At 48.9% G+C, this 21,177-nt stretch overlaps 1 protein-coding gene across 2 annotated transcripts in view; it reads left to right on the top strand.

Annotated features, from left to right (window-relative positions):
- The window catches only part of RBM5 (RNA binding motif protein 5), a 247,830-nt gene extending 227,084 nt beyond the window's left edge, over positions 1-20,746 (top strand). For both annotated transcript variants that reach the window (XM_030205344.1, XM_030205343.1), the window contains exons 24-26: positions 7,967-8,064; positions 8,694-8,823; positions 20,233-20,746. In XM_030205344.1, the coding sequence (XP_030061204.1) occupies positions 7,967-8,064; positions 8,694-8,823; positions 20,233-20,358 (354 nt within the window). In that variant the 3' untranslated portion in view covers positions 20,359-20,746. The remainder of the gene's footprint in view (positions 1-7,966; positions 8,065-8,693; positions 8,824-20,232) is intronic.
- Positions 20,747-21,177: the final 431 nt, after the last annotated feature.

The raw sequence follows: 21,177 nt of genomic DNA, 5'->3' as shown, positions 1-21,177 counted from the left end.
GGTCTACAAAAAGGCTTGGCCTACAATTCCCTGCGAGTGCAAGTGGCAGCATTAGCATGCTTTCGAGGGAAGGTCTCTGGCCTTTCCCTGGCCGCTTATCCGGACGTTGCCCGATTTCTAAGAAGGGCGCTCCGGATTCGCCCTCCAGTGCGGCTGCCGTGACCAGCTTGGAACCTGGGGCTGGTGTTGAAGGCGCTCCAGTGTTTGCCCTTCAAGCCGCTGAGGCGAGCGTCAGAGAAGGATGTGACTCTAAAGACAGTCTTTTTGGTGGCCATAACTTCGGCGACACGTGTGTCTGAGCTCCAGGCTCTGTCCTGTCGAGACCCCTTTCTGCAATTCTCAGAGTCCGGAGTAACGGTAATTCTCCGAGGACAAGCAGGCTGCTTGTTCTCACAACTGGGTTGACGTCCACGGCAGCCCCCACCAACCGGAACAAAAACTTTGCGGGCGGTCCCGCACGCAGGGCACGCCCACCGCGCAAACGCGGCCGTCTTCCCGCCCGTGCGCGACCATTCCCGCTCAGTTTTTTTCGATTCCACGCTGGAGAAAGACGTGTTATCGTCTCTCTCTTTGTCAGCCCCGGAAACCGGATCGCAGCCTAGCCGCGAGCTTTTTTTTCTTGTCTTTATTTTCTGTGTTTTAAAAAAAAAAAAAAAGTTTGTCCCCTCGTCTTTAGTCATTTCTTTTTCGGGTGTGCTTTTCGCCGACACGATTTTTCCGTCGATGTCCTCGAAGGTCCCAAGCAGATTCAAGAAGTGTGGTCGGTGCGGCCGGCAGATCTCACAACCCGATAGCCACGCTTGGTGCCTCCAGTGCCTTGGCCCGGAGCATAATACCAAGACGTGCACCTTGTGTCTCGGCTTGCGGAAGCGGACACAGGTGGCGAGGCAAGTTCTTTGGGACCGGTTTTTGGAACTTGCGCCAGCCCTTCGACGGCATCGGTGTCGACGGCCGGATCTTCAGTACCGATGTCGTCGAAATCGGCACCGACGATGGCACCGATCCCAGGAGCACAGGTACCGTTGGCCCGCCGGACCACCAGCGACGGTGGGGGTGAGCGGCCACGCGGGCAGTCTGCCCCGGCCACTCCCTCTACCCAGGGCCATCGGGACCGAACCCTGTCAGACCCGATCCCTCGGGGGGGGGGGGGGTTCTACCTCCTCTTCATATCTGCCACCGAGCGCCGATGATGGGCACCGAAAGAAGACTAAAAAACATCGTCATCGGTCGCCCATGGCGCACGGGACTCCCAGTTCCGGCGCCTCCAGAGATGACTCGACGCCGAGGAAGCGGCAGTGCCGAGAGGAGCGTTCCCCCTCGGTCGAAGAGGTGTCACTGCGTCAGTCCATGGGTGCTTCGGTACCGTCTCCTGGACCCGAGCAGCTTCCAGCACCCGCACCGGCCCCCCCTGCCTTTCCCGACAGCGGGCCTTGACGAGTGCCTCCGAGCCATCCTTCCAGGGATTCTGGAAGGGCTGATGCGCCAGGCTTTGCCGGGCCCCCGGCGCTGTTGATGGAGGTGCTGGCGTGCTCTAGCCCGATGCAGAGGCTGTCGACGCCGCTTGCGGTGCCGGTGTCGACAGCCACGCAGGTGGAATCCCCGTCGATGGAGGGAGCTTCATCCCCGCCGGCACGGGAGTCCACCGCTCGACGCCACCATCGAGGACATGGTTCCTCGCAGTCGAGACGGGCCCGGTTCAGGTCTGAGCTGCAAGAGCTCATGTCCGACACCGAGGAAGAGGCCTCGTGGGGGGAGGAGGAGGACCCCAGATATTTCTCCTCAGAGGAGTCTGAGGGCCTTTCCTCCGACCCCACTCCTTCACCGGAGAGGAAGCTCTCGCCCCCTGAGAGCCTCTCCTTTGCCTTCTTCGTCAGGGACTTGTCTATTTGCATTCCCTTCCCCGTGGTCTCTGTGGATGAGCCGAGGGCTGAGATGCTCGAGGTCCTCGACTATCCATCACCACCTAGAGAGTCTTCCACGGTGCCGTTGCACAATGTCCTCAGAGACACTGCTTCGGAACTGGCTGAAGCCCTTATCTAACCCCACCATCCCCAAGAAAGCGGAGTCCCAATACAGAATCCACTCTGACCCAGAGTTGATGCGGCCCCAATTGCCTCATGACTTGGCGGTCGTGGACTCTGCTCTCAAGAGGGCACGGAGTTCGAAGGATACCGCCTCGGCGCCCCCGGGGCGGGAGTCTCGCACTCTGGATTCGTTTGGGAGGAAGGTCTACCAATCGTCCATGCTCGTGACCCGCATCCAGTCGTACCAGCTCTACACGAGCATTCACATGCGGAACAATGTGAAGCAACTGGCGGACCTGGTCGACATGCTCCTTCCGGAGCAGTCCAGGCCTTTTCAGGAGGTGGTCAGGCAGCTGAAGGCGTGCAGAAAGTTCCTGTCCAGGGGTATCTGACCCCTGTGATGTGGCATCTCGAGCTGCGGCCCAAGGTATAGTGATGCGCAGACTCTCCTGGCTGCGTGCCTCTGACCTGGACAACCGCACCCAGCAACGACTGGCGGATGTCCCTTGCCGGGGGGATAATATCTTTGGCGAGAAGGTCGAGCAGTAGGTGGATCAACTACACCAGCGGGAAACCGCTCTCGACAAGCTCTCCCACCGGGCGCCTTCAGCATCCACCTCAGCAGGTGGATGTTTTTCCCGGGCCAGGCAGGCTGCACCCTACGCCTACAACAAGCGTAGGTACACCCAGCCGGCTCGAAGGCCTCCTCAGGCACAGGGACAGTCCCAGCGCACTCGTTCCCATCAACAGCGTGCGCCTAAGCAGCCCCCTGCGCCTCCACAGCAAAAGCCGGGGACGGGCTTTTGACTGGATCCATGGGAACATAGCCGCCATCAAAGTGTCCGTACCGGACGACCTGCCGTTCGGGGGGAGGTTGAAAGTTTTTCACCAAAGGTGGCCTCTGATAACCTCCGACCAGTGGGTTCTCCAAATAGTGCGGTGCGGATACGCCCTGAATTTGGTCTCCACTCCACCAAATTGCCCACCGGGAGCCCAATCCTTCAGCTCCCATCACAGGCAGGTACTTGCAGAGGAACTCTCCGCCCTTCTCAGCGCCAATGTGGTCGAGCCCGTGCCACCAGGGCAGGGATTCTATTCCAGGTACTTCCTTGTGGAAAAGAAAACAGGGGGATGCGCCCCATCCTAGACCTGAGAGGCCTGAACAAATACCTGATCAAAGAGAAGTTCAGGATGCTTTCCTTAGGCACCCTTCTACCAATGATTCAGAAAGACGATTGGCTATGTTCCCTGGATTTAAAGGACGCTTATACTCACATCCCGATACTGCCAGCTCACAGACAGTATCTCAGATTCCGCCTGGGGACACGGCATTTTCAGTATTGTGTGCTGCCCTTTGGGCTCGCCTCTGCCCCACGGGTGTTCACGAAGTGCCTCGTGGTGGTCGCGGCATATCTACGCAAGCTGGGAGTGCACGTGTTCCCGTATCTCGACGATTGGCTGGTCAAGAACACCTCGGAGGCAGGGGCTCTCCGGTCCATGCAGTGCACTATTCACCTCCTGGAGCTGCTGGGGTTTGTGATAAATTACCCAAAGTCCCATCTCCAACCAGTCCAATCTCTGGAATTCATAGGAGCTCTGCTGAATTCACAGACGGCTCAGGCCTTTCTTCCCGAGGCGAGGGCCCACAACCTCCTGTCCCTTGCTTCCCAGACCAGAGCGTCTCAGCAGGTCACAGCTCGGCAGATGTTGAGACTCCTGGGTCATATGGCCTCTACAGTTCATGTGACTCCCATGGCTCGTCTTCACATGAGATCTGCTCAATGGACCCTAGCTTCCCAGTGGTGCCAAGCCACCGGGAATCTAGAAGATGTCATCCGCCTGTCCCTCAGTTGCCGCAATTCGCTTCACTGGTGGACATTTCGGACCAACTTGACCCTGGGACGTCCATTCCAAATTCCGCAGCCCATGAAGACGACGGATGCATCTCGCCTGGGGTGGGGAGCTCATGTCTATGGGCTTCACACCCAGGGACTGTGGTCCCTCCAAGAACAGGATCTTCAAATCAACCTCCTGGAGCTCCGAGCGGTCTGGAACACACTGAAGGCCTTCAGAGATCGGCTGTCCTATCAAATTATCCAAATTCGGACAGACAATCAGGTTGCAATGTATTACATCAACAAGCAGGGGGGCACCGGATCTCGCCCCCTGTGTCAGGAAGCCGTCGGAATGTGGCGTTGGGCCTGCCAGTTCGGCATGCTTCTTCAAGCCACATACCTGGCAGGTGTAAACAACAGTCTGGCCGACAGACTGAGCAGAGTCATGCAACCGCATGAGTGGTCGCTCCATTCCAGAGTTGTACGCAAGATCTTCCGAGAGTGGGGCACTCCCTCGGTGGACCTTTTCGCCTCTCAGACCAACCATAAGCTGCCTCTGTTCTGTTCCAGACTCCAGGCACACGGCAGACTAGCGTCGGATGCCTTTCTCCTCCATTGGGGGACCGGCCTCCTGTATGCTTATCCTCCCATACCTTTGGTGGGGAAGACCTTACTGAAGCTCAAGCAAGACCATGGCACCATGATTCTGATAGCGCCTTTTTTGCCCCGTCAGATCTGTTTCCCTCTACTTCTGGAGTTGTCCTCCGAAGAACCGTGGAGATTGGAGTGTTTTCCGACCCTCATTTCGCAGAACGACGGAGCGCTTCTGCACCCCAACCTTCAGTCTCTGGCTCTCACGGCCTGGATGTTGAGGGCGTAGACTTTGCTTCGTTGGGTCTGTCTGAGGGTGTCTCCCGCGTCTTGCTTGCCTCTAGAAAGGATTCCACTAAAGAGTTGCTTTTTTAAGTGGAGGAGGTTTGTCGTTTGGTGTGAGAGCAAGGCCCTAGAACCTCGCTCTTGTCCTGCACAGAACCTGCTTGAATACCTTCTGCACTTATCAGAGTTTGGCCTCAAGACCAACTCAGTAAGGAATCACCTTAGTGCGATTAGTGCTTACCATTATCGTGTAGAGGGTAAAGCCATCTCTGGAGAGCCTTTAGTCGTTCGATTCATGAGAGGCTTGCTTTTGTCAAGGCCCCCTGTCAAGCCTCCTGCAGTGTCATGGGATCTCAACGTCGTCCTCACCCAGCTGATGAAACCTCCTTTTGAGCCACTGAATTCCTGCCATCTGAAGTACTTGACCTGGAAGGTCATTTTCTTGGTGGCAGTTACTTCAGCTCGTAGAGTCAGTGAGCTGCAAGCCTTGGTAGCTCATGCTCCTTATACCAAATTTCATCATAACAGAGTAGTACTCACACTCACCCTAAGTTCCTGCCAAAGGTGGTGTCGGAGTTCCATCGTAACCAGTCAATTGTCTTGCCAACATTCTTTCCCAGACCACATACCCGCCCTGCTCAACGTCAGCTGCACACATTGGACTGCAAGTGAGCGTTGGCCTTCTATCTGGAGCGGACACAGCCCCACAGACAGTCCGCCCAATTGTTTATTTCTTAAGACCCCAACAGGAAAGGGGTCGCTGTTGGGAAACGCACCATCTCCAATTGGCTAGCAGATTGCATTTCCTTCACTTACGCCCAGGCTGGGCTGGCTCTTGAGGGTCATGTCATGGCTCATAGAGTTAGAGCCATGGCAGCGTCAGTGGCCCACTTGAAGTCAGCCACTATTGAAGAGATTTGCAAGGCTGCGACGTGGTCATCTGTCCACACATTCACATCACATTACTGCCTCCAGCAGGATACCAACTCCACCCTCCAGGACCCGATTTTGTTCTGTTCAGGCTGCACTCTCAGTTGTTCTTCGTAGGTCAATTTCTGTTATGCCCTCGCCGTTGCGAGGTTCAATTGACCTGGGTTCTTGTTTTGAGTGAGCCTGAGAGCTAGGGATACCCCAGTCGTGAGAACAAGCAGCCTGCTTGTCCTCGGAGAAAGCGAATGATACATACCTGTAGCAGGTATTCTCCGAGGACAGCAGGCTGATCGTTCTCACCTACCCTCCCTCCTCCCCTTTGGAGTTGCGTTTTTTTCCTCATTCCTTTGCTTGTCATTCAACTGAGCGGGAACGGTCGCGCACGGGCGGGAAGACGGCCGCGCATGCGCGGTGGGCGTGCCCTGCATGCGGGATCGCCCGCAAAGTTTTAGTTCCAGTTGGTGGGGGCTGCCCTGGACGTCAACCCAGTCGTGAGAACAATCAGCCTGCTGTCCTCGGAGAACACCTGCTACAGGTATGTATCATTTGCTGTACAGTGCCTTCCTTCCTGCCTAAGGTGGTTTCAGCGTTTCATCTAAACCAGCCCATTTATCTGCCCTCCTTTACTAGGGAGGAGTTTCCATAATCTTTTGGGCAGTTACATCTTCTGTATGTTCGCAGGGCTCTATTGCTGTATCTACAAATGTCAAATGACTTCAGGACCTCTGGGTCTTATTGTCAGGTCCTCAAAGAGGGTCTTCGGCGTCTAAGGCCACTATAGCCCGTTGGCTCAAGGAAGTCATTTTTTCTGCGTAACTGCTGTCAGGGCGGTCTCCGCCTGATGCATTTAAAGTGCATTCCACGAGAGATTTCCTCTTCGTGGGCCGAAACAGGAGCACTCTCTCTTCAGGAGATCTGTAGTGCGGCTACTTGGGTTTCTAAGCTCTCCTTTGTCCGGCACTACAGGCTGGATGTTGCTGCGAAGTGGGACACACAGTTTGGAGCGCAAGTGCTTGCTCGGGGAGTTACAGATTCCTGCCCTAACTTGGGAGTGCTTTTGTAGTTAATGGATTCATCTGCTGCTGATGACAAGGAAGGGAAAATTAGGTTCTTACCTTGGTAATTTTCTTTCCTTTAGTCACAGCAGATGAAGCCATGATCCCTCCCTGTTTGAATCTGTTTGTTTAGTTGTTTCCTGCAGACATGTTCCCTCATTGGGAGAAGTTGGAAAACAGTCTTCAGGATTTCTGTTCTGTTACAGGAGGTTGAGATCATCCTTCCTTTGTGTGATTATTGCTCCTGTTCTGGGGCATTCGTTCGCTGTGAGGAAAGTCTGTTATTCTACTTTGAGGATACACTCTGCTTCGAAACTTCCAAAGCAGAGTGTATCCTCAAAGTAGAATACTGAAGGCAGATGGAGCTAGCCGTCCATAGAGCACTATGGTTTTTTAGTGTTCTCTATCTCCACCTGCTGGTAAGCGGACATAACCCATCAGTTAATGGATTCGTCTGCTGTGACTATAAAGGAAAGAAAATTACCAAGGTAAGAACCTAATTATCCCTTGTAACTGGTTATCAGAGTTATTCTATTAAACTATGGATGTGAACACTGCCAGGACAGGCAAGGCTTCTTACGTCATGCCAACACACAGAAAAAAGATTAGGGGTGGTCAACGACTAAAAATGTTATTTGCAATTGTGCAATTAAAAATTGTATGATTAATCACGGTATGCCTTTTGGGCATTTCTCTCACCCTTTCCTACTGGCTTTCTTTTTGAACACGGTCATCTATCTATCTTTCACCCTCTTCATGCCCTCCTCCCCAGCCTTCACCCAGATTATCTCATGCCCCCTGATTTTACACAGACCTGCCCACCCCCCCCCCCCCCCCCCCCACACACACACACACATTTTATTCAACAGCAGGGCTTAGTCTCAGATTTTCTCTTCTTCTTCAACACTGCTGCATAGTCTTTCTTTTTTTTCCCTGCACATCCGGGCTCTGCAAATACATACTTGAGCCGTGCCATGCAGGGGAAGAAGAGCATCGAGGTTAACGTGGGGGAGGGGGAAAGGAGTGGTTCTGAATTTGTTTTTAAACAAAAAAAACATCAGCCAGTGTTAAAAAGCTATTAACACTTTAGCGTTAATTGCCCACCCCTAAAAAAGGTACTGTTATTTTGTTGCAATTTTTTCTTCTTGTAAGCAAAGTTACTGCATAACTAGTAATTAGTCCTTAATTACTAATAATGAGTCCTTAATTACTAATAATGAGTCCTTAATTATTTCCTTGTTTTCAGATGAAATACAGGGATCGAGCAGCCGAAAGACGGGAGAAGTATGGTATTCCACAACCTCCAGAGCCAAAGCGCAAAAAAGTGTTTGATACTGTTGCTGTGTAAGTTCCTTTTCTGCACTTATCAAGTAGTAAAAGCATTTAGGAAACAATTGTCCAGTGGCTCAGTAATGTAGGTGAAAATTTATCACTTAGGTCCAGCCTTGGGGAGAATAGGCAGTGTACAGCTGGCACTTACTGATTTGGAAATGATCTTGATCCAATTAGAATACAATCAAAAATGAAGGACATGCGCAGAACCACTTCACTTCTGATGTGCAGCACCCTCTGCCATTCCAGTATTAATAGTGATGTTAGCGCCTCTTATCTGTGGATGAGGCCACCCTCTTGTAGTAAATTGAATCTAAATTATAATTATACTTACCTGAGTAATGACCTTGCATGTGCACATACTTATGCCTGATAGGGGCATAGTTTGATAATCATAGGACTGAAAAGGATATAGTTGTTCTCCCCCCCCCCCCCCCCCTTACTTCTGGGGGCATTCTCTTTAAGCTGTCCTAGACAGATGTTAGTGTTTGCTTCTAAGAAAATCTCAACACATTTTGTCCTCTATCAAGATAACATTTTATCTTTAACCTATGCCAGATGTGACCCTTTACCAGCAGGAATGAGGCAGGTTCATGTATCCTTGCCTTAAGACCTCAAACTTTTTTTTTTTTTTACTGCAGGAATTATGAACAGCCCACTAAAGATGGCATTGATACTAGTAATATTGGGAATAAAATGCTGCAGGCTATGGGTTGGAAGGAAGGCAGTGGTCTTGGCAGGAAGTGTCAGGGAATCACAAGTCCCATTGAGGTAAGTTTGTTGGATTAATAGTACATGAAATTCCATCAATTACAGTTAATTGCAGGGAAAGGAATTGATTACTTGTGTATCCGTGCTCAGTAATACGTGAGACCCTTATAATGTATATTGCTTAAACATAGATGACAGGTTCTTAGTTGAGAAGATTAGAATACCCAAGTCTTGTTGTATTGCATGTGATGTTGCCAATTAAACTGTGAAACCATTGGTAGGCTATTTAAAAAAAAAAAAAAATCTCATAGCATAACGCAACAAAAGACCTACCTAGGACCTGAGGGAAAACCCAGGAAACGCACTGTCCCTGAGCCCGGGCATCAGATGAGTGAGCTGCTGCCAGATGCCCCTGACGAACCACTGTACATTCTGGCGTGCTGGAGCCCTTTGGCCCCGACTGCCCAGAAACTTTTTTGTAAGGTGTCGCATTGGCATTTTTCAGCGCTCTGGCCTGCAGCTTTTCCCAGGGGTTCCCATCCTCCAGGTCAGGAGTGAGCAGTTAAAGGGGCAGCAGCCTGACTCGGGCAGCTTTGTCTGGAAAGATGGTGCTCTTCCCTTCCTTGTCCACTGCATGTTGGAGCTGATCCATTGGCGTGATCTGGGCAGTTTTGGCCAGAAAGCTGATTACTCCTCCTGCATTGAAGCTGCATGTTGGAGTGATCCAGTGATCGCCTGCCCCTACACGACCCTGGGTTGAGATCCACTCCTTCGCCTTGTCTGCTTCATGTTGGAGCTGATATGTTGGAGTTGTTCTGCTCGCTCACCTCCCCACCGCCCGTAATGTGGTGGTTTGTTGAACTTGGGAACGAACAGAAATGCAGCTACAGAAAACCATTAAATCTACAACGAACTGAGCTGTAATTGGGGCTTGATACACAGGTATCAGAACTACATCCAGGGCAAGAATTGGAGCTGCAACTGGGATAAAGAACACAGGGATCGGAGCTGTGCCCTGGATTTGCAGTTTAAGAATCGGAGCAGATCAGCGCTATATCTGAGCTCGGCCCAGACAGGGATTGGGACAAAGGACTGAACCTGGTCTGGAATCATTTGTATGTTCCCGCTTACTGAATCACGGCAGCAGGGAGCGTGACCTTCGATAGGAATAGCCTTTGGAGACCAATTGTGATAGCGCACCAGAAGTGAGAAGGGAGGCAAGTGAGGGCACCCCATGGCCCAGAGATGGAACCATCAATGGAGAACCTAGGAGGATTTGCCAGTGCGCATACCAGACTGCAAACACCTCCACTCCCTTGCTCACACAGAAAAAAAAAATACCAAAAATAACCAGGTAAAAGAAAGTGGTAAATGCATGACGAAACATTAAACTAAAATCAAATAAAAATGGCTAGTACCTGTTAATAATACGGACTACGGGACTGCAAGTTGCAGCACTCAGTGAATGGAACAGACTCCTGGTCCACACCTCTGCAAGATGGCACTCCTAAAATCACTTAGATGGACCTTTCTATAAAACCCACAAGCCAGGAAACAACATGCAAACCAGCAGCACACTACAAATAAAGCCTGAATAATCAACATAGAGGCATAGCCTAGTGGTTAGAGCACTGGTCTTGACATCCAGAGGTGGCAGGTTCAAATCCCATTGTTTCTCCTTTGATCTTGGGCAAGTCACTTAACCCTCCATTTGCCTCAGGCACAAAATTGTGAGCCCTCCAGGGACAGAGAAATCCAGTGTACCTGAATGTAACTCACCTTGAGCTACTACTGAAAAGGGTGTGAGCAAAATCTAAATAAATAATTGGCAAACTGCAGAGACAATTACAAATTGTCAATACCAACACCAAAAATGACAGATATGTCCAAATTCCCATGCGTGATCAGCAGTAACCAAATCGGCTATAATCAGAGATTGGATCGAAAACGAACTGTTAGGCTTATTTATAACAGAAGCAGGTGTCTGTATCCCTCATTTCCACATGGAAACATTGAGATAGTTGTTCGAGCAGTCAGAAAGGGGGAGTATTTGTCTTCACTGGATCTGTCTTGGGTATACTTCCGTGTCTTTGAAAATAGAAACTGTGAATTCCGTTACAATTTCATAATATAAATAAATCCACTAGAAATAAAATAAATCAGTGTAAAATAAGAATGAATTTCAATTTTTAAATAGAACTGTGAAATTGTAAAATCTTATGTGGCGCTTAAAGCAAACATCTTCAATTGAGAGTATTATCACAGGGTAATTGGGACCAAAAGTCTGAAACACACAACCACTATAAAGGTTATTCCTCACATAGTGTATAATCAGCACTTTAAAAGGTCACTGTGGTTCAGAAAGCTTAATATTTACTTGGCCTTTCAGCTCACATTATATCGCTCTCCAAACATGGCTGCCAGCATGCACTTCGCTTTTTAAACGTGGCTGGTGATGTCAGAATTCAAGCCTCATGGCCACTAGAATTCAAACTCTGTACATTCAATCCCTAAGTTATTTCACCTTGAAAAATTGGAAAATGAAGAAGCTAGTAAGTGTTGCCACTCTATCCAGGTATTTAAATTCACAGGTTCTTCAGATCGCATCTTGAAAATCCATTCCTGTTCACATTTTAGCAATAACTTCTGTTTCTCCTTTGGTCAAATGCTGGTATGTGATCTAAAATACAGCACTTGAGCATGCTGAACAAATGATTAGAGTTCATGCAATGTTGAACAATAGACTCCTCCAGAAGTCTTTGTTTCATGGTGAGTCCAACATAAATCTTCAGGCACAGGCATAAATTCACAAACGCCACAAATTCCGTCATACATGAAGTCTCGTATCTCCATTTATATTCTTTACCTTCCAAAGATTTTGAGACTATAATATATGGTTTCACAGTATATTTATATATACATTTTCTAGCACTGTTTTACACTGGTATGGTTTATTTCTAGTGGATTTATTTATATTTTGGAAACCTATTTCCATATCCCCATCAGAGGCTCATTAGTGGTTTCTATGGCTTGCTGTTCTGGGAAGGCATTTTCACTTTTGGGCTCTGCCCTTCAATCTTGCCACATATCCTTTCCTTGTGTCATGGCAATTAACAGCACTAAAAAAAAAAAGTAAAATTAACAGCACTAAAAAAAAGTAACAGATATGGTTGATAATATTGAAATCCTTATAGCACTGAGAGGGGAAGTTAACAAGATGGGCTACTGTTGAGTTATTTTAGCACAGTGGGCAGATGGGGATGGAGGAGGCAGGGTTGGGTTAGATTCTAAGGGGACTTGCAGAATTTCTGTCCCCGTGCAACTCTGTATTCCAAAATGGTGGTGGTGGCAGTGGCCTTGTTTTAAGAAACGTGTCGAGAGTCCATCCATATCTGGATGACTGGGTCATTTGAGCCAAGTTGAGCAAGGATGGTCTCATGGCATTGGTCTGTGTGGTTCATGTTTTAGAAGGCTTGGGCTGAGTGGTGAACTATACAAAAATCAAGCTTTGTTTTCTTCCCAGCCTGTAGGGTATCTTCAGGCTGTAAAGGTTCTTAGGTTGTGGGACTACCTGGAGAGTAGGGGATCAGTTGCAGCAATCGTGTACTTGGTGCCTTGGGTAAGGACCTACATGTGGCCACTTTAGTGCTTGTTACTATCGTAGTGCGCTCTCCATCTCAAGATTTCAGTTATCACTTGTTGGCGCCTGTGAAGTGCATAGGCTGATGATCTCTTTGAGAGAATCTTCTCAAGGATGTGGATATGGAGCATCCCTAATTGATTGTCTTGCCCAGTCCTATTTAACCAGCAATTTGGACTAACTGCTTGAGGTAGCCAGTTTTTTGATGAGATGACTTTTGACTTCGGCTCTGGAAAAGGCTGTCTCTCTTGTCTGTGTGGTTTTAGTTTTAAATGTTGTGCATTGGTTTTATTGGAATTGAATTTTTATATAGTATATGGATTGTTGTAATCTGCACAGTTTATTATGCAGAATATAAATAGGCCATAAGCCTATCAGGATTGGGAGCTTTTTGTTTCAGGTGGTTTACTCAGGGGCATTGGTTTGCCCAGGAAGTTTTGCGGTTAATAAACAGACTGGAGGCTAGGGTCATCAGGCTATCTCTACTACTTTTATTTCACATTGATTTGTTTTTATTATAAACTGCCTAGTGGCACTTCATGTGTTGGTGGTATATCAAGTACTCTAAATAATACTTCTCTCATGGTAAAGGGAGCAAGCGTATGGGTGTTCTCAGACAATGCTACAGCAATAACTTATCTCAGCAAATGGTTGTAGGGAACATCTGAAGCTTCATGGCAGCAGAGGAGATGGACCATTTGCTCTGTTGGACAGAGCACAAGCTGCAAAGGATCACAATAGCACACAGCAGATGTGCAATGATCAGACATATTTCCTCAGCCAAAATATCTCCTACTGCCTCCGGAGACGAAGTTTCTTCTTTTCTCTCGGTTCGTTAAGAACGACTCTATTTGTTTAATTTAAAAAAAAAAAAGTCCCTTTACTTTTTCTAGTTTCTTTTCCCTTTTCTGATAAGTTTCCTTCATTTTTTCGTTGCGACCGCTTTTAGGCCACTCGGCCGGTTTTTCTTTTTGTGTCTAGTTTTCTGACACAATCGTGTCTTTTGATTTCGTGGAGGCTATTTTCCCCCTCCCAGCAGCTTCAACCATGCGCCCGCTGCAACCGGACCATCTCAGGCACTGATCCGCACTCCTGGTGCCTTCAGTGCCTTGGGCCTGACCATTGTCCGGAGAGCTGTAAGTTGTGTCTTCAGATGAAGAAACGCACCCAGCTCTCGAGAGAGGCTCAGAGAGAAAAGCTTTTTGGGTCCGGTGCATCGAGGGTGGCGTTGGCGTCGGGAGACCAGGTAAAGGCTGCCAAAAGACTGATGCACGCTGGGAGCAGTGATGCATCGAGTGGGTCTCCACCCGCCTTGGCACCTCCTGCTTTGCAGGCCCCCCCAGGACCAACCTGTATCGGACCCGGCCCCGAGGAGGAGTGTGGATTCCACGTCGTCCTTACCGGTACCAAGGAGTCTCGATGACGGGCGAAGGTCAAGAAGCACCGTCATCGTTCTTCTCGACATGGTACCGGGAGCTCCGGGTCGTTGAAGCACTCGCCACCCGAGAAGCGTCGACGCCGAGAGGATTGCTCTCCCTCTGTGATGGAGGTGTCGGCACGCCGGTCGTCTGGCAGTCCGATACCGGCTCCCCAACCCCCACAGGTTCTGCCTCCGAAGCTTACACCGGCACCACAGCCTTCCTCGACAGCTTCTCTTGATGAGCGCATCAAGGCTCTGTTTCCCACTTTTATGGAAGCAGTTCTGCATCAATTGCGTCCGGTGCCGGAGGCTCCTGCGGCGCCTAGCCTGTTGCCTATGGTGAGGTCTCCTCCTCCGGCATCGCTTGCAGTACCGCAGTTGGCAGCCACCCGGATTGACTCTCCATTGTCGTCGGTGGAGGAAACTTCACCAGAATCTTTAAGGGAGTCGACTTCTCGACATCGAAGTCGTCGTACTTCCACGTCGAGACAGGCTCGGATCCGGGCTGCTCTTTCTGAGCTTTTGGCCCCATCCGATGATGGCTCATCTGATGATGATGACAGGCCTGGATTTTTCTCTGCCGAGGACTCTCTAGGTCTTCCATCTGATTCAACTCCCTCACCTCAGAAGCAGCTCTCCCCTCTGGAAAGTTTGTCTTTCTCCTCTTTTGTGCGGGAAATGTCTGCGGCCATTCCCTTCCCTGTGGAGACTGTGGATGAGCCCAGGGCTAAGATGCTCGAAGTCCTGGATTATCCATCTCCACCTAAGTCTTCCACCACAGTTCCTTTTCATGATACACTGAAGAAAGTGCTGATGAGGAATTGTGGGAAGTCACTTTCATGCCCAACTGTTCCGAAAAAGGCTGAGTCCCAGTACCGGATTCACGGGGAACCCAGTTTCGTCCGGCCTCAGTTGCCTCATGATTCTGCGGTGGTGGATTCCGCTCTCAGAAGGGCCAAAAGTTCTAGGAACTTTGCCTCGGTGCCCCCGGGGCGGGAACACAGAACTTTGGACTCTTTTGGGAGGAAGGCGTATCAGGCTGGCATGCTCGCGTCCAAAATTCAATCATACCAGCTCTACACAAGCATTCATTTGCGGAACACAGTGAGGCAGTTTGAGAGCTTGGTTGACGCGCTCCCGCCGGAGCAGGCTGAGCCTTTTCGCCAGGTGGTCAGGCAGCAGAAGGCGTTTCGCAAATTCCTGTCCAGGGGTATTTACGACAATTGCGATTTGACATCCAGATTTTCTGCTATGGGTATAGTGATGCGCAGACTTTCATGGCTGCATGCCTCTAACCTGGAGGAACGAACTCAGCAGAAGATTGCGGATATCCCTTGCCGGGGGGGGGGGGGGGGGGGTCATCTTTTTGGTGAGAAAGTTGAAGAGCTGACTGATCATCTCTATCAGCGTGATAACGCTATGGGCTCTCCCGCTGGGCGCCTTCTGCATCTACTTCCTCATCTCGGAAGTTTTTTTAGAGGGAAGACAGGTGCTCCCTACGCCTCCAGGGGCCGTAGGTACACCCCTACTTCCCGGCAGACGGTTCAGGCTCAGCCCCAGCGCGCTCGTTCTCGTCAATAGCGTGCGCCAAAGCAGGCCCCTGCAGCTCCCCAGCAAAAACCTGGGACGGGTTTTTGACTGGCTCCAGTTTTTTTTTTTTTTTTTTTTTTTTTTGTTACATTTGTACCCCACGCTTTCCCACTCATGGCAGGCTCAATGCGGCGGGCAATGGAGGGTTAAGTGACTTGCCCAGAGTCACAAGGAGCTGCCTGTGCTGGGAATCGAACTCCAGTTGAGCATAGCCGCCATAAACATGTCCGTGCCAGGCGATCTGCCGGTCGGAGGGAGGTTAAAATTTTTTCACCAAAGGTGGCCTCTCATAACCTCCAACCGGTGGGTTCTTCAAATAGTCCAGTTAGGATACACTCTCAATCTGGAATCCAAACCTCCAAATTGCCCACTGAGAGCTCAGTCCTTCAGCTCTCAGCACAGGCAAGTACTTGCAGAGGAACTGTCCGCCCTTCTCAGCGCCAATGCGGTCGAGCCCGTTCCACCAGGGCAGGAAGGGCTGGGATTCTATTCCAGGTACTTCCTTGTGCAAAAGAAAACAGGGGGGATGCATCCCATCCTAGACCTAAGGGGCCTGAACAAATACCTGGTTCGAGAAAAGTTCAGGATGATTTCCCTGGGCACCCTTCTTCCCATGATTCAGGAAAACGATTGGCTATTCTCTCTAGACTTAAAGGATGCTTACACTCACATCTCGATACTTCCAGCTCACAGGAAGTATCTGCGGTTTCAGCTGGGAACGCAGCACTTTCAGTACTGTGTGCTGCCCTTTGGCTTGGCGTCTGCGCCCAGGGTATTTACCAAGTGCCTGGCAGTTGTTACAGCGTCACTCCGCAGACTGGGAGTGCATGTGTTCCCTTATCTCGACGATTGGCTGGTGAAGAGCACCTCCCAGGCAGCAGCTTTACAGTTCATGCAGATGACTATTCAAGTGCTAGAGCTACTAGGGTTTATTATCAATTACCCAAAGTCCCATCTAATCCCAGTTCAAAAATTGGAATTCATAGGGGCTCTGTTGTGCACGAAGACAGCTTGTGCCTATCTTACCGAGACAAGAGCGGACAACCTTCTGTCTCTGGTCTCCAGGGTTCAAGTGTCTCAGCAGATCACAGCTCGGCAGATGTTGAGGCTTCTGGGGCACATGGCTTCCACAGTTCATATAACTCCCATGGCATGCCTACACATGAGATCAGCTCAGTGGACCCTAGCTTCCCAGTGGTATCAAGCTACAGGGGATTTAGAGGATGTGATCCAGCTGTCCACCGATTTTCGGAATTCCCTTCAGTGGTGGACAGTTCGATCCAATCTGGTTTTGGGGCACTTATTCCAAATCCCTCAGCCACAAAAAGTGCTGACGACGGATGCATCCCTCCTAGGGTGGGGAGCGATTGTAGATGGGCTTCATACTCAAGGAGCTTGGTCCCTTCAGGAAAAGCGTCTTCAGATCAACCTCCTGGAGTTGCGAGCGATCTGGAACGCTTTAAAGGCTTTGAGATCGGCTGTCCAATCAAATTATTCAAATTCAGACAGACAGCCAGGTTGCCATGTATTACATCAACAAGCAGGGGGGCACCGGATCTCGCCCTCTGTGTCAGGAAGCCGTCCAGATGTGGTTTTGGGCTCGCCAATACGGCATGTTTCTCCAAGCCATTTATCTAGGAGGCGTAAACAACTGTCTGGCCGACAGACTGAGCAGAATAATGCAACCTCACGAGTGGTCGTTGAACATGACTGTAGCCCAAAAGATATTCCGAGAGTGGGGCACCCCCTCGGTGGATCTTTTTGCCACTCAATTCAATCACAAGGTCCCTCAGTTCTGTTCCAGACTACAGGCCCACGGCGGGAAACTACGTGCCCACATGGCGCAGTATGATCGCCACGCGCGGTGGAACGCTCCAGAAGAGACTTCTAGAGATCTTTGCTAAAAATCCTCTGGGGGCCGACGTGACGTCACCCACACATGAGAATATCCAGCCTGCTGTCCTCGGAGAATACCTGCTTCAGGTTAGAAACTTCGCTGTATCTGCTATTTTTCTGTGAGTCATCGTTTGGTTCTTTTCTTCCCACCAAAAGATTGTGTTGTCATTTCATATTAACTAGGTGGTTTTGCTTTTGGCTTTCTCCGGGTACGAGTGTCAGAGGAAGGATAAAAGCCTACCTATGGTAGATGTGCTGAGCTGTGCTGGCTAATTCTTATTTCTTCAATGAGCTGCATAACAGTGAGGTGGCATCAAATCCACTCTGGGAAGATGGTTTAGAAAGTCAATAGCGTCAGCTATATTCAAATATAAATCAAGATATCCGTTTATATCTGAGTCTCTGCTGCACGGCTCATTTTCCGCCAAAGTCGCTATGCTCACATTAGCCCTCTCCTTAAGTCACTTCACTGGCTCCCTATCCGTTTCCATATTCAGTTCAAGCTTCTCTTATTGACCTATAAGTGCATTCACTCTTCCGCTCCCCAGTACCTCTCCACTCACGTCTCTCCCTAGGTCCCCCCTTGAGTACTCCATTCTGTAGAAGAATCTCTTATCCGTCCCCTTCTCTCATACTGCTAATTCTAGACTCCTTTCCTTTTATCTTGCTGCACCTCATGCCTGGAATAGACTTCCCGAGCCTGTACGTCTAGCCCCGTCTTTGGCCGTTTTCAAGTCCAGAATTAAAACCCACCTCTTTACCACTGCTTTTGACTCCTAACCGTTACTCACTTGCCCTGTCCTTTATCCTCACCTCTTTATTCCCTTACCCTTAATTGTTCTGTCTGTTTTCCTGTCTTATCTAGATTGTAAGCTCTTTGAGCAGGGACTGTCTCTTTTGTGTATGATGTACAGCGCTGCGTATGCCTTGTAGCGCTATAGAAATGATAAATAGTAAATAGTAGTCTCGCAGCCTTTTTTTTATTCCTTGCACCAGCCAGAGGTAGGAACTGTAGCTGTGCCAGCAATCGCGGGGGGGGGGGGGGGGGGGGGGGGGGGGGGGGGGAGGGGGGAGGGATGAATAAAGAAATTCTGGTAAATTGCAAGGAGAAGGAGTTTGGGGGCAAGAAATGCTCATCAATTTATATTTGTTAAATTCCACTTTTTTTGGGGGGGGGGGGGGGGGGGGGGGGGAGAGACCTTGCCTTGGTTTAAGGTCAGGGTACTATTTTATTCTTCATATACCACTAAGGGTGTACCATCACAGCATGTACAAAATTATATGTAATAGTGTTGATGACAATAATTATATTACCACGAGAGATCTAAGAAAGGAACTCCAATATTAATAGGAAAGAAAAGGAAGAGAAAATATTCCAACAGTCTAGAGCACACAATATTTTCCTAGTCTAGCGAGAGGGAGCAGGACAAAGTGGGAGAGGGACTGAAGGGAGAACCAAATAGGTTTATATTGGAGTATATATAGTATACACGTACCAGAAGGCTTGTGAGCTCACGACCAGTCCTGAAGCCACCTTCTGGGTAGAGTTCAGGTCCATGTATCCTGAGGATGTGTGAGACAGACTACATGGTCATCTCTAATCATTTGTAAGCCATTCCTGTTTGGATATTCAGGCTAGTGTGGATTTGACCTTTGTGTGTGGGAGTCCTTAAGGCAGCTGCTGCCTCAACCCACCATGTTTAGAGTGAAGTTAAGTTATTTGTTGCTTCTCTGGACTGGTCTAGCAGGATGATAGTCAAAATTAGGTTTTACCTCATAACTTTCTTTCCTGAAATCTGCTAGACTAATCCAGAGCAGTCCCAGGGAGGCTCACAGCAGCTTCTGATTGCTCCTCTTCTCTTAACTTTTATGTAATTGAGTAAGCCTGAACTGTGGCATGTGAGTTCCTGTAGGGATGCCCAACTCTGAGCGTTGTTTCTTGAGCAATAGGTAGTGTGGGGGGGGGGGTTGTGACATTTAGAGGGCAATTGAATTTTTTCCCCCATTTCAGCCGAAACTGAATATGTGGCCAAAATTTGCCACTCTGTTTCAGACAGAACTGACCCAGCCCACCCTCAGTCCTTCCTCCACTACCCCCCCCCCCCCCCCCCCCCCCCAAAAAAAAAAAAGTTGAATGAACTCCCACTCCCTAACAGAAGAACACTCCCCCTCCAATACCTACCCTATATATCCTGGTGGTCTAGTAACTAGATGGAGCAGGAGCGATCCTCGGTTGCTTTTGTCCATCCCACATGCACAGCCAATCTAGTAACTAGATGAGGCAGGATCAATCCTCAGTCGCTTTTGTCCATCCTACGTGCACAGCCAAAATGACTTAGTTTATCCACACATTACATTTCAAAACAATATGGTATTCAGCTTGCCACTCCTATCAGGATGTGGCTGGAAGAAGGATCCGTTGCCAGCAGAGCAGTCTCCTGATCGCTATAGCCTGCCATTCAATGACTCCAGGCAAGTAGAGAACCTTGGGGGGGGGGAGTTAGAAGGGAGGGAAATATGTTGGATCTCACCTAGGCTGCTGGTGCCAGGCCTCCCCTTGGAAATTGGGGGGGGGGAAGGAATCTTCCCCCACCTCTTCTCTCAGCGGCCCTTCTTTCCAATAGTAGTTCAAGGTGAGTTGTATCCAGATACTGTAACTGAGGCAATACATGAGGTCTAAAATCAAAATGAGCTGCAATGGGATTTCAGCTGAGCGTCTCAGATTCTCTAAACATTTTTGTCAAATTCGCTATCGGATTCAGGGTGTCTGTTGTGAGAATTGGGGTTTTTGGTTAGGACTTGCATCTTCTATCTAAATTCTTGCTATGTATGAGTTTTCACATCCTCATTCACCCTTGTATACAACTAATGGTAATGTCTGTTTTCCCCATCACCACTAGTAACTTGCACTCAACTTTTTCAGGCTCAACTTAGAATGAAAGGTGCTGGTTTGGGAGCAAAAGGCAGTTCATATGGAGTGTCCACTGCGGATTCTTACAAGGATGCTGTCCGGAAAGCCATGTTTGCTCGATTCACAGAGATAGAATAAGTAATTATCTCTGAATCCTACTTCAGCTTTTAAGACAACAAACCAAGGACCATCTGAGAAATGAGACTTGTGATCATGACTGTTCAGTGTCCACTGCTGAATTTGGCACTTTGCTAGTACCAAGTTGCCAGACTATCTCTTCATTTCCCTCTTTCTTCCAGCATTGGTAGCTTGAAGCAGCAGGCAGCATACTGCTGTCATTTTCATCTTATGTAAAAAAAAAATAAGGAACTGCTAAGTGCTGGAGTGTGTTTGTACATAATGTAATTTATAGTATTTTTGTTGTACATATGATTGCCTTTGGGTCATGTTAATGTAGATTGTGATTTAAAAAAATTTTTTTTTTTTTTTTTTTACTTGTCTCTCTTGTGGCTGTCAATGTTATCTTGGAAAAGCAAAACATGTATATTTTTTGTAATTTAAACCTTTTGTACAGGCCTTTTTTTAGGAGATGATGTTGACTCTACTAATTTTGGCTCCTTTAAAGTATAAATAAATTTGAAAACTTGTGCATGCCTCTTTATTTTGAGACTTCACCAATATAAATAGTATTTTCAAAAATAAACAGCAAAGAGTGTATCTCAGGTCCTGGTCACTGTGGTCTCGAGTATAAGCTGAGCAAGGGACCAAGGCAATTACTCCAGTAACAGTGATCCTAGCTAAAGATTATTCCTCAGCAATCCTCCAGACCGTTCAAGACGCTTGGGTTATGCATTCCTACCAGCAGAGGGAGACTGAGAACACTAAAACTTCTTATACAAGTAGCCTGTGCAGACCTTCTACTAACCAGTATTTTCTCAGTCTCGGCAGAGGGTAGAT

The sequence above is a fragment of the Microcaecilia unicolor genome, chromosome 6 (genome assembly GCF_901765095.1).
Source record: "Microcaecilia unicolor chromosome 6, aMicUni1.1, whole genome shotgun sequence".
NCBI classification, from domain to species: Eukaryota; Metazoa; Chordata; class Amphibia; order Gymnophiona; family Siphonopidae; genus Microcaecilia; species Microcaecilia unicolor.
The sequence above is the reverse complement of the archived record's forward strand: the minus strand, read 5'-3'. Positions and strand labels throughout refer to the sequence as shown.